Source organism: Chiloscyllium plagiosum, unplaced genomic scaffold, assembly GCF_037043375.1.
Source record: "Chiloscyllium plagiosum isolate Xiang-an unplaced genomic scaffold, Cpla_swu_hap1 HiC_scaffold_35, whole genome shotgun sequence".
In the NCBI taxonomy this organism is placed as follows: Eukaryota; Metazoa; Chordata; class Chondrichthyes; order Orectolobiformes; family Hemiscylliidae; genus Chiloscyllium; species Chiloscyllium plagiosum.
Genome location: NW_028270173.1, coordinates 10,854,095 through 10,867,722, shown reverse-complemented (window position 1 = coordinate 10,867,722; position 13,628 = coordinate 10,854,095). Strand labels below are relative to the sequence as shown.

Here is a 13,628-nt window from a genome sequence, read left to right as displayed (position 1 = left end):
TGCTCTGAGGAACTGATGGGTTCTTCTGGTGGAATGGTTGTGTCCCACCTCTGATCCAGGAGGAATGTGTTCAAACCCTCCAACTGCAAGGGTGTGTAATGATGTCTCTGAACAGGTTGTGTAATACTATCTACTCTGAGGAGGTCCGCAAGTTAAATGGAGTGACCTTCAACATCTATTTTCTTTGTGCGAGCTGTGAGGCAGAAGAGAATCTCTCTCCTGGTTGCCATGGACTGGATCTCCTTGTACCAGCCTCAGTCAGAAGCTGCCATGACACTGGGGGCAGTTATTCCCACCTTCTGGAAATCTGTTCTTTTGACCAATGATCTAATGAGGTCAGAGGTAAAGTTGGTTTGGTGGAATCTAAACATAGTGTCAGTGAGTGGGATATCACTGAGTGGCAGCTTGCTCTCTCTGTGAATGGTTCCTGCCATCACTTTACTGAGGATCGAGAGGAACCTGATGTGCCGGTGATTATCCGGATGGGATTTGTCATGTTGCTGTTTTATGGACAGGACACACCTGAGAGAAAGAATAGAATAGAAAAGAATAGAATCGATAAGACAAGCCTTTATTGTCACGTGCACCGGAGTGGGTGCAGTGAAACGTTGTAATGTCATCTCTTAGCACCATCTTAGGTACAGGGTACATTAGTACAGATACTTTAAATATTGTTGCAGAATTGAAATAGTGAAAAAGAGTGAACATGGGAATACAGGGTTTAAAAAGTCCAGAATGTGAATAAAAAGTATCTTTAAAGTACTCAAGTTATAGTCCTTTCTCTCTGAGTCTATGCCCATCAGGATTCAGACCACAATGCCTTGCTGCCTCCACACATTGGTGTCTTGTCCTAGACTCATCTCCAGGACTCATCCTCCCAGCCAGTGTAAACACCTTGGTTACGAGAACATGCCAGAAGCTCGAAACAAACTTCTCAAAGCCTGTCCACCATCTACAAGGCACAAATCAGGAGTGTGATGGCACACTCCCCACTTGCCTGGATGGTAACAACACTCAACAAGCTTGACACCATCCAGGACAAAGCTGCCCATTTGAAGAGCATCACATCGACAAGCATCCGCTCCCTCCACCACAACACTCAGTAGCAGCAGTGTGTACTATCTACAAGATGCACCACAAAAATTCACCAAACGTCCTCAGGCAGCACCTTCCAAACCCAGAACCACTTCAATCCAGAAGAACAAGAGCAGCAGGTACATGGGAACACCACCACCTGCAGGTTCCCTCTGAGCCTCTCACCATCCTGTATCGCTGTTCCTTCACTGTTGCCTGGTCCAAATCGCAAAATTTGCTTCTTGATGATGTTGTGGGTAAACCCACAGCACATGGACTGCAGCGGTTCAAAAAGGCAGTTCACCACCACCTTCTTAAGGGCCCAGCCAGCAATGCCCACAACCCACACGTGAATTAATAAAAGAAATCACTGAGAGGCGTTAGTATGTGAAAGACAATTGTGGCAATCCTGTCACTTACAGGGTTAAAATATAAACTCCTCCCCTCCTTCCAGCCCCTCCCTCTGCCAACATTCCTTGGACTTTCATCTCTATGGATTTTCACCTTCCGTACGTTCTCCTTCAGAGTTCTCACTGTGTTTTTCCTGATCTCTACCCTACATTTCACGTTGACAAAGAACAGTGAGTGGGAAATAGATTGGTGCTCAATAATAATTTCTTGAGTCTTCTGTCAAATTTCCTCAGGATTCACTGAATTGAACGTGTTCACAAAAGCAATAACAGCAAAGTAAAAGTGGTTGGAACCAGGAAGTGCTGAGGGTGAACATGGATTCCAGACAGCAGGGAGAGAGTTGGACCGAGGAGATAATCTGTCCCATTTGTCTGGATTTCTTCACCGATCCGGTTATACTCGATTGTGGACACAACTTCTGCCGCTCCTGTATCACCCAGAGTTGGGAAAAGCAGGAGATAAACTCCTGCCCAGAATGTAGACAGGGGTTTCCGGAAAGAAACCTCAGAGGCAACCGGGCCTTAGCGAATCTGACCGAGAAAGCTCGGAAATTAAGTTTGAATCCGCAAGAGAAGGAAAGTAAACATCTCTGTGAGGAACATCAGGAAGAACTGAAGCTGTTTTGTGAAACTGACAAGAAATTGGTCTGTGTGATTTGTCGAGATTCCCGGGAACACAAATCTCACAACTTCATCCCGATTAAAGAAGCTGTTGGAATCTACAAGGTAAAAGGAAACAGATTTCATCCCCTGATTATTCCATCACATTTTCAAGGTCTAACTGTTTAATTTTCTTATTTTCTCTCCCAATCCCAGGATCAGGTCAAATCTTCCATGGATTCTCTCACAGGGAAGAAATCAGCGGCTCTAGAAATGGAGCAGCAGCAGAAACAGAAGATTTCCCAAATTCAGGTAAAATCTCCCTGGGTTCGACTTCAACATTAGGTTCGGCTGTTTGTGTTTTTTCATGGAAAAATATTGTGTTGGTGTTTCATTTCACAGGAGGAATCCAGAAATCTTCAGACACACATCACATCCGAATTTTCTCAAATGCACCAGATGCTGACTGAGAAAGAGCAGAGTTTACTCCGAGATCTCAGGGAACAAGAGGAAAACATTCTCAAACCAATGGAGCAACATCTTCAAGAAATTCAAAAGAATTTAAAGTCTATTCAGCAGAAACTCTCAAAGTTGGAAAAACAGTGGGAACAAACAGGCGGAGTGATATTTCTGAAGGTGAGGGATTATATTTCAGTGAAAGTGTGACTGTGAACAGTCCCAACATGATGCAGACACCCATCCTCCTTCATTCCCCTGTCACTATCTCCCACCGCTCCTTTCTCCCTCATGGGTTTCTCCACTTTCCTGTTTAATACACTTGTCTCAATCACACTGTGTGACAGTGGATTCCACATTCTCATCACTTTCTTGACAAAGAATTTGGTTCTGAACTTCCCTTTGGATTTATTTGTTCCATGATTACTTTTACAGATCTATATTTTCAGATTCCCTCCAAGTGGCAGCATCTTCATTGAATTCAGCAAATCCACTCTGTCATCTTTTCAACATCTGAATCAGATCTTCTGTTTTATCGAGTCGTTTAATATCACTAATTAACTTTTGCATTTGTTGCTTTCTAAAATATTTTCTCCCAGTCTTCAGTATCCTTAGTGTATTCCATGTTTGCAACAATGAGAACAGGGGAGATGATGGGTTTATTGGTAATGCTGCTGGACGAGTTTTCACAGATGGTGAAAGTTAACTTCAACAAAAAATACCTGACATTTTATAGAAAGGATCACCTAATGGCGACCATGTAAACATTGTCGATAGTTGTAAAACCATTTGATTCACTAACATCCATCAGGGAAGACAATCTACTGTCCTTCCCTGGTCTGGTCTCCATATGCCTCTAGACCCAGCAATTTAGATCACTCTTGGAGATGGGTAAGGAACATTGGTTGAGTTGGTGACACTGCTGCCTCAGAGCGCCAGAGACCTGGGTTCAATTCCTGCCTCAGGCGGCTCTCTGTATGGAGTTTGCACATTCTTCCCGTGTCTGCGTGGGTTTCCTCAGGGTGCTCCGGTTTTCTCCCACAATCCAAAAATGTGCAGGTTTGGTGAATTGGCCATGCTAAATTGCCCGTAGTGTTAGGTGAAGGGGTAAATGTAGGGGAATGGGTCTGGGTGTGGACTTGTTGGGCCGAAGGGCCTGCTTCCACACTGTAAGTAATCTAATCGAATCTAAAAATCTAATCGAATCATACCCCATGTATTAGTTTTTTTTTAAAATGACAGCTCTTAATAAGGTGTAATTGTTGCTTTCTGGTATAGACAGTCAGTCTCTGACAACTCAGATTGTGTTTGGTTTATTTCAGGAGGAAGTATCTCGGAAGAGGAGGTAGGACAAGCAGTTTCCTGCAACTGATTGAAAATTGATGAAATTATTCAGGAAAGTCTTTCTGGTGAATTTATGATAAACTGTTTAATATTTAAAGGGTTAGCGATGAGATTGGTAATGACCTGTCAACTGAAAAATCCAACATCCTTTTACCATTTCCAGTGTGGACAGAAATAGTGGAGGCCATAAAACCGAATAAAGGTCAGATAATCACTTTGTGCTGATTATAATTTATAATTTAAATTGTTATGTATATAAATATCAAAGAGAGTATATTTAAGCACTCAATTATCCAGAAACCTGGATTAATCTGGCCTTGAATGTCATTGACATCAAGGCAGCATGTGACCAAGTGTGACACCAAGAAGCCCCAGTGAAACAGGAGTCCATGGGAATCAGGTGGAATTCTCCACTGGTGGGAATTGTACTGAACACATTGGAAGATAGTTGTGATTATTTGGAAATCGATCATCTCCACCGCTGGCCTTCACAACAGCAGCTCCTCACGTCTGTGTCCTCGGCCCAACAACCTACTTCAGCAGGAATGCTCCCCCCAGCATCATGTCAGAGATGGGGCTGTTTGATCATGATGCGTTGGTCAAATGGGCAGATCAATAGCAGATGGAACTTAATATTGAAAAGTGTGAGGTGATGCACTTTGGAAGAAGTAACAAGACAAGGGGGTAGTGAATGAATGACAGGACACTGTCAAGCTCAGAGGGATCTAACGGTGCTTATCCATAGATCAGTGAAAATGGCTGTAGCTTCAGTGTGAGAGCTGAAAGAGGGGAGTGAAACAGGGAAATAAAATGTGTTGATAAGAGACTGAGAAAGACCTTGCTGTTACATAGCTCCATGTTATTTCCTGGGAATTCCTGAACACTTCATAATGAATGGACTATTTTTTGACATGGGATTAAAATTGTTAATAGGGCTCCCTGTTAACAAGGTGCTCCCTGTTATCAGTTGAGGCACAGATGATAAAAGCAGGGAGGTTATGTTGAAGCTGTGCAGGACTTTGGTTTGGCCACAGCTGGAGTACTGTGTGCAGTTTTGGTCTCCTCATAATAGAAAGCATGTGATTTCACTGGAGGGGGTGTAGAGGAGATTCACCAGGATGTTGCGAGGTTGGAACATTTTGGTTATGAAGAGAGGTTGGATAGGCTTGAGTTGTTTTCTTTAGAGCAGGGAAGACTGAGGAGGGAGAGGAAGCAGCTGTTCTCCTTAAAGCAGAGTCAATAATGAGGGGATTTAGTTTTAAGATGAAGGGCAAGAGGTTTCAGGAGTTTTTCAGGAAACCCTTTCTCCCCCAGAGGGTAATGGGAATCTGGAACTCACTGCCTGGGGGGGCACGAGAGGGGGAATCACACAACTTTTATAAAAGTTTACAAATGAGCATGTGAAACGTCATAGCATTCAAAGCTCTGGGCCAAGAATTGGCAAGTGTGATTCCTGTAGTGCAAGACCAGTGGGTTGAAGGGTCTCTCCTGTGCTGTATGACTGTGTGAATCACATTCAGTATGTGTGCTTTATTTACTGTTATATGAAAATTATACATTCAGTAGACTCATGTGACAATTTACAGGGCAATTGGCTGAGAAATGCTAAATTTTCACCTGGTCATTCAGATTATTTTCTATTTTAGGCATTTGTTTTCTTGAAAATCTCTTCAGCAAAAATGGTTGCTGCCCCTGGGCTGGGCTGATATGGAAATAACGCTGAGCAGAACAAAATATTGTGTGTCCATCAGCAGCAGCAGCAAAGGCTGTAGCTTCAGTGTGAGAGCAGAAAGAGGGGAGTGAAACAGGGAAATAAAATGTGTTGATAAGAGACTGAGAAAGACCTTGCTGTTACATAGCTCCATGTTATTTCCTGGGGATTCCTGAGCACTTCATAATCAATGGATTATTTTTGACATGGGATTAACATTGTTAGCAACTTTTGAAATTGCTCCTTTTATTGATTGGATTGGATTTGTGTGAAAAGGAGAGATTCACAGTGGGGGACACGAATAACATGGCAGTAATTGACGAAGAAACAAAGGTACGTGAGGACCTGGAAACAATCATTATCACAGAAGAGGTAGTGTTGGGCAAGCTCATGGAGCTAATGGTAGACAAGTCTCCTGGCCCTGACGGAATGTCTTCCAGAGCACTAAAAGAGATGGTGGGAGAAATAGTATCTGCATTTGTGGTAATTTTCCAAATTTCACTGGGGCAGGTCCAGCAGATGGGAAAACAGCAAATGTGATGTCACTGTTTAAAAAGGGAGGTAGATAAAAGGTGGGGAATTGTAGACTGGTTAGCTTAACTTCTGTAATGGGAAAAATGCTTGAGTCTGTTATTGTGGAAGAGCTGGCAAGGCACTTAGATGAAAATTGTCCCCTTGGGCAGAGGCAATATGGATTCATGAAGGGCAGGTCACGCTTAACCAATCTATTGGAATTCTATGAAGACTTTACGAGCATGACGGGCAACGGTAACCCAGTGGATGTGTCGTATGTAGATTTGCAAAAGGCATTTGACAAGGGGCAGCACAAAAGGCTGTTGCATAAGATAAAGTTGCAAGGCACTGGCAATGTACTGGTATGTATAGAGGATTGGTTAACTAACAGGAAGCAAAGAGTGACGATAAATGAGTGCTTTTCTGGCTGGCGATCTGTGACTAGCGGTGTGCCTCAGGGGTCCGTGTTGAGACTGCAATTATTCACAATTTACAGAGATGATTTGGAGTTAGGGATCATGCGTAGTGTGTCAAAGTTTGTGGATGGCCCCAAGGTGAGCAGTAGAACAAAGTGCGCAGAGGACTGTGAAACTTTGCAGGGGGACATAGTTTAAGTGAGCAGGCAAGGGTCTGGCAGATGGAGTACAGTGTTAATAAATGTGAAGTCATTCATTTTGGAAGGAATGACAATAAAAAGGACTATTACTTGAATGGTGAAAAATTGCAGCACGTTGCTGTGCAGAGGGATCTGGGTGTCCTTGTGCATGAACTACAGAAGGTTGGTCTGCAGATGTAAAAGGTAATTAAGAAGGCAAATGGAATTTTCTCCTTCATTGCTGAAGCAATTGTGTTTAAAAGCAGGAAGCTTAAGTCGTAGCTGTGTAGGGTGTAGGTGAGGCCACATCTCGAGTACTGTGTGTAGTTTTGGTCTCCTTACTTGAGAAAGGATGTACTGACACGAGCGAGGTTGCAGAGGAGGTTTTCCAGTTGTTTGCGGATTTGAGGGAGTTGGCCTTATTGGGAGAGACTGAGTAGACTGGGCATTATATTCATTGCAATTTAGAAAAGTGAGGAGAGATCTTATAGAAACATATAAAATTATGAAGGGAATAGATAAGATAGAAGTAGAGAGGATGTTTCCACTGGCAGGGGAATCTGGGACAAGAGGACATCGCCTCAACATTAGGGAGAGCAGATTTAGGACTGATTTGAGAAGCAACGTCTTCACCCAGAGGGTTGTGAATCTCTGGAATTCCCTGCCCAATGAAGTAGCTGAGGCTTCCTCAGAAAATATTTTTAAAGGTAAGATAGATACATTTTTGAACAGAACAGGAATTAAAGGTTATGGTGACAGGGCAGGTAAGTGGGGCTGAGACCACAGAAAGATCATCCATGATCTTATTGGATGGTGGGGCAGGGTCAAAGGGCCAGATGGCCTACTCCTGCTCCTAGTTCTTATGTGTCCCCAGAACATTGCCTAGGCATCTGGATGAACAATCTGGACCACTTCCTCCCCTCACAGGAAACTTAGTGTCATTCAGGTCATGGATGGAACTGTGATAGCTTTGTCCTGGAGCTATCACACACCCTCAAAATACTTGGCTTAAATAACCTCTCCTCGGGTTTCATCCCAACACTGTGGGTCTGGGACTGAAACTAACTTTTCACTCCAATATAATGTGACTCACTAAGTCCATTATCCACTTCTCAGGAACACTGCTGTGCACAGCCATCCTGTCCCAAGGTCTTCTCAGAGCTAAAACACAACCCAGAGATAAAACTAAAGCAATAGGTTGTTCTTACTCAGTCAGGGGGTTGTGGAATGGTTTCACCAGCCAGGACCACAGTGGATAGCCCTTGTCTCCAGGAACCAGCTTGTAGGGCACCTGGGCCCTCAGACACAGCAGGGACATGAGAGTGCTCCAGGGTGTAGAAACCATGGCAGCTCCCACGGTACTGGGGACACACCTTCAGGAAGTGGAACTGGTGATTCCAGACAATCTGCATATTAATGGATTGGAAGCACTTCCTATTGATGAACTCCACTGCATTGTCATATTGCCCTCTCATTGGGACATGACTACAGCTGATGGTGTCCTGTTCCTGGGGGAAGACAGCAAAGTTCCTGAATCCTACTGCCTGGGCTAAAGGACTGACCTTGACGTGGGGAAACAAGAGGAAGTGCTGAAATCTTGTACAGATGGCACTGATCCATTTGTGGGTGGGTGACTGAGAGATCCCACACAGATCTCCAGTGGCTCCCTGGAAGAAGCCAAACACAATGAGTTTCTACACCACTGTCCCCTTCTCAGGAACCACAAGAGGATGGGCCCCCACTTCCTCAGCTCTCAAGGCCTGATCCATCAGTGGGGCAATTCAGTCACGAGGTCCCGGGACAGACAGAGGCTGCAGTGACAGGTTCCAGGCCTCACAGATTGTTTGGAAGTGGTGCCAGTCCTGTATTGATTATGACCATATCCACCTTTGCTTTGCCCCTGCCTGCCTTGATTATTTGACTTGCTCCTTTTCGCAGCCTCAGACAGATCCTTCTTCACATTCTCTGTCTGGGTCCCACCCCCCTCACCAGATTGCTCGGATTGAATGTTTTGAAGAACTGACTGAAATGATTGATGAAGGCAGAGCAGTGAATGTTACCCATGTGGACGTCAATGAGGTGTCTGACAAGGTGGTGCACAGTAGACTGGTTAACAAGGTTACATCATGTGGAATACAGGAAGAACTAGCCATTTCGGTATAAAATTGGGGTGGGTGGGTGGGGTGGGGTGGGGGGCTTGTGTGTGACTGTGGTGGTACCAGAAGAGTTCAGCATTGGTGGGGAAGTTGAAGGACTTAGGTGAGACCTTTGACTTGGTAGACATTTGGTGAAATCTCTGTCCCGATTCCATTGCCTTCCCCTTTGTGAGGCCTGGGGTGCTCGATGCCCCTCTGAGCTTGGAGCTGACCCGTGCCCTCAACTGTCTTTCCAGGGGCTGACTGGCTGACTGTGGGGTTCCTCGGGGCAATCTGGGATATCCTGGAGGAATGTATTGCCACCGGAGAGATGTCCCTTTCTTGGTGCAGGGCCATCATCACTCTGTTGCCTAAGAAGGGGATCTCCGTTTGTTAAAGAATTGGTGCCCAGTCTCCCTCCTCAGCACAAACTACAAAATCTTTACCCGGGCACTTTCGCCTCCCCATGGTACCTCGGGACTCTGTCAGCTTTCAGGTTCCAGACATGTTTTGTCGCTGGGATCTGAGTTCTGTACGCCGCTGCGGAGTGCCCAGCGGAGGTTAATGGGTCCCTGACGGTGCCCCTACGCTGTAGGAAAGGAGTGTGTCAGGGCTGGCCCCTGTCCACCCAGCTTTATTCTCTCTGTGTGGAGCCATTCCTGTGCCTCTTGTATAAGCGCCTTTCGGGTTTCGCTCTGCGTGGGCCGGGGCTGGAGGAGATTTTTCCGGCTTACACCGACACCGTGTTCCTCGTGGTCACAGACCCAGCTGACCTGCGGAGGATGTGCGAGTGCCAGGAGGTCTACTCTGCAGCGCCCTCCACAAGGATCAACTGGAGCAAGTGTTTGGGAATTCTGGTCGGTCCGTGAGGATGGAACCCCCTGCCGGAGGAGCTCCGGTGCTTCACATGGAGTCCCCCTCCCCTCCTCTACCTGGGAATCCACCTTCACCGTGCTGAGGAATCCTGGCCGGGAATTGGCACGAGTTGGAGGTCAAGGTGACCACTCCCCCAGCTCACTGGACAGGAGTGCTCCGAGTGATGTCCTACAGGGCGCGAGTGCTGCTCAGAAACCAGCAGGTGGCCGCCCTGTTGTGGGACCGGCTGGTCACTTTGGGCCCTCCCCCCTGGCTTTGTCACCGCCATTCAGAAACAGCTCCTCGGGTTTTTCTGGGACAAGGGGCAACACTGGGTCGCTGCTGCGGTTTGGAGTCTCCTGAGGAGGGTGGTCAGGGGCTGGTGTACCTTCACACCCAGGGAGTGACTTTCCACCTCAGACCCTGTAGTGATACCTTTCCATCGAGCCTCCTCCAGGGTGGGACACCTGATGACATATTGCTTCCGTCAGGTGCACGGCCTCCATTATGACACAGTTCCTGTTCATGGAGTGGTCCCAGCTTCGGGTCTTCTTCCAGGAATTGCCTATCTCCTACCTGGACCCAATCACAGTCTGGGACACGGTCAGCTCCCCCCACCCAGGAGCTCTCCCCCTCCGGGGAGTGGGGGGTCTCGTCAGGGAGAGCCTGCTCAGGAACAGGTTCCTCCTCGAGCACGGATTGTGCTGGCTGAGGGAGGAGAGAGCTTGGGATACAGGGCTGACCAGAGTCGGGGACATGCTGGATGGCAGGGAGTGGGCTGGATAACACCGGCACAGTGAGGGAGTGGGTCCACGCCCGGTTCCCGATCCGAGCTGTCCGGAGTCTGATGGACGAGGCACTCGGCCCTGGGACCTCACGTACACTCGAGGGGGCTAAGGCGTGTGGTGGGCTCCCAGACAAACTGGGTGTGACTAGGAGGGATGGTTAGTAATGTTACACATGACACTACAATTGGAGGTGCAGTGAACAGTGATGGAGGTTACCTCAGTGTACACTGCGATCTTGATCAAATGGGCTAGTGGGCTGAGGGGTGGCAGATGGAGTTTAATCCAGATAAACATGAGATGCTACACTTTGGAAAAGCAAACCAGGGCAAGACTTATCCACTTAATGGTAAGGTCCTGGGCAGTGTTGCTGAATAAAGACCTTGGAGTACAGGTTCATAGTTCCTTGAAAGTGGAATCGCTGGTAGACAGGGTAGTGAAGAAGGCATCTGGTATGCTTGCCTTTACTGCTCAGTGCCTTGAGTGAAGGAGTTAGGATGTCATGTTGTGGCTGTACAGTACATTGATTCGGTCACTTTTGGAATACTGCATTCAATGGACTCCCTGCTATAGGAAAGGCATTGTGGGACTTGGAAGGGTTTATACAAGGTTGACAGAACGTTGCCTGCTTTGGGGCATTTGAACTATAAGGAGAGACTGAATCAGCTGGGGCTATTTTCCCTGGAGCGTCGGAGGATGAGGGGTGACCTTTTTTAGTTTTATAAAATGACAAGGAAAATGGATAGGGTAAACAAACAAGGCTTTCTCTCGGGTAGGGGAGTCCAAAACTAGAGGGCATTAGTTTAAGGTGAGGGTGTAAATGTTTAAAAGGGATTTGAGGGTCAACGTTTTCACGTACCCTGCCACCTGTGCATAGAATGAGCTGCCAGATGAAGTGGTGAATGCTGGTACAATTACAACATTTAAAAGGCATTGAAATGGGTTTCCAGATGGAAGGGAATTTGTGAGGGTGAAAGTGAGTTCTTCACTGATTATTTAACACACAGGAAGGAAAGAAACTCAAAAGCTGACAACTTAAAACATGTCCATGTGAAAATCCCATGTGAACATTGTACATCAGAAACAGGAGCAGGAGTGACCCCGAGAGCTTGCCCTGTCATTCATAAAGATGGCGGCTGATCTGATTGTGACCTTAACTCCATTTTCCTGCCTGACTCCCACAACCTTCAACTCCCTCATTGATCAAAAACCTGTTTAACTCAGCTTCCAATATATTCAATGAACTGGGCTCCATTGCTCCCGAGGCGGGGAGAGAATTCCAAAGATTAATGATCCCGAGACACAAAATCCCTCCCCATCACCATGTTAATTGGCAGGGCCCTTACTTTGAAACTCTGTCCCTGGTTCCAGGTTCCCCCACGATGGGAAACAGCCTCTCAATGTCTACTCTGTCAACACCTTCACCATCTTATACACTTCAATAAGAACCTCTCGTTCCTCTAAACTCCAATGAGTACAGCCCCAGCCTGAAACCTTCCATCACAAGGGAACTGCTTCATTCCAGGAACCCACCGAGTGAACATTCTCTGACCTGTCTCCACTGTTTCAATAAAGCTCTTTGCCAATGGTCCTGACTTCAGTCTAACCAGTGCCAGCTGAATTCCTTTCAATGACATTGGAATTCAGGAAGTTTAATTGGTATTGCAATTCCGCTTCCAATTTTGTGAAAACCCATTTCACTCCCCCATGATATTGGAAAATAATGAATGACAGTGGGACTCCCACAAACAGGAGCTTGTTCTCACTGAGGCAGCTGGAGCTATATCCCATTGGGTGTAAACGGAGAGAATAATCCGAATTAGGTTGGAATAACATAAAAGCAGAGAAATTTGAAATGTTTGGAGATGTGAAGGACTTAAATTTGAATAATTTATTTTCCAGGTTTTAAACATTTGCAGAATACACACAGACACATGCCCCCCCCACCCCACCATTCCCCCCCATACACACTGCAGTGTGTTCCTCCCTGCCCAACATACTCACCACCCCACATGCACATCTCTCTCCGCCCACACACATTCCCCACTCCCACATATATCCCTCATTCTTCACACATCATACTCACCCACACAATCGCCACAGACACCCACATCCCTCCCATTCACTCACACATCACCAACAACAGATACACACACACAGCAGTACACCTCCCTGTACACACCTCCCCCTCCACACACAATGCAGCACAGCCACATCCCCCCAATTCACTCATACTCCCCCTCCCCACACATCCCCCTCCCCCACACATTTCCCTCCCCCACACATTTCCCTCTCCACATACCTCCCTAACACATCATCCCCCATACACACATCCCCCTCACACCCATATACATCCCCATCCCCCCGGCACACACACATCCCCATCCCCCCCCACACATTCACACATCCCCATTCCCCCCCCACACACTCACACATCCCCATTCCCCCCCCACACTCACACATTCCCATTCCCCCCCCCACACTCACACATCCCCATTCGCCCCAACACACTCACACATCCCCATTCCCCCCCAACACACTCACACATCCCCATTCCGCCCCAACACACTCACACATCCCCATTCCCCCCCAACACACTCACACATCCCCATTCCCCCCAACACACTCACACATCCCCATTCCCCCCACATACTCACACATCCCCATTCCCCCCCCACATACTCACACATCCCCATTCCCCCCCCACATACTCACACATCCCCATTCCCCCCCCAACACACTCACACATCCCCATTCCCCCCCAACACACTCACACATCCCCATTCCACCCCAACACACTCACATATCCCCATTCCGCCCCAACACACTCACACATCCCCATTCCCCCCACATACTCACACATCCCCATTCCCCCCCCCACATACTCACACATCCCCATTCCCCCCACACACACTCACAATCACAATTCCGCCCCCCCACACATCCCCATTCCCCCCATATACTCACACATCCCCATTCCTCCCACACACTCACACATCGCAATTCCCCCCCGACACTCTCACACATCCCCACCCCCCCAACACACTCACACATCACCATTCCCCTCCAACACACTCACACATCCCCATTTCCCCCAAAACACTCACACATCCCCATTCCCCCCCATCACACTCACACATCCCTATTCCC

The 13,628-nt window shown here is 47.2% G+C and overlaps 1 protein-coding gene across 1 annotated transcript in view; it reads left to right on the top strand.

Moving 5' to 3' along the window:
- The first annotated feature begins 1,550 nt into the window (after window positions 1–1,550).
- The window catches only part of LOC122541454 (zinc-binding protein A33-like), a 47,530-nt gene continuing 35,452 nt past the window's right edge, over window positions 1,551–13,628 (top strand). The window contains exons 1-5 of the mRNA XM_087979224.1: window positions 1,551–2,210; window positions 2,301–2,396; window positions 2,487–2,720; window positions 3,863–3,885; window positions 3,983–4,086. Of these exons, the coding sequence (XP_087835350.1) occupies window positions 1,800–2,210; window positions 2,301–2,396; window positions 2,487–2,720; window positions 3,863–3,885; window positions 3,983–4,086 (868 nt within the window). The 5' untranslated portion in view covers window positions 1,551–1,799. The remainder of the gene's footprint in view (window positions 2,211–2,300; window positions 2,397–2,486; window positions 2,721–3,862; window positions 3,886–3,982; window positions 4,087–13,628) is intronic.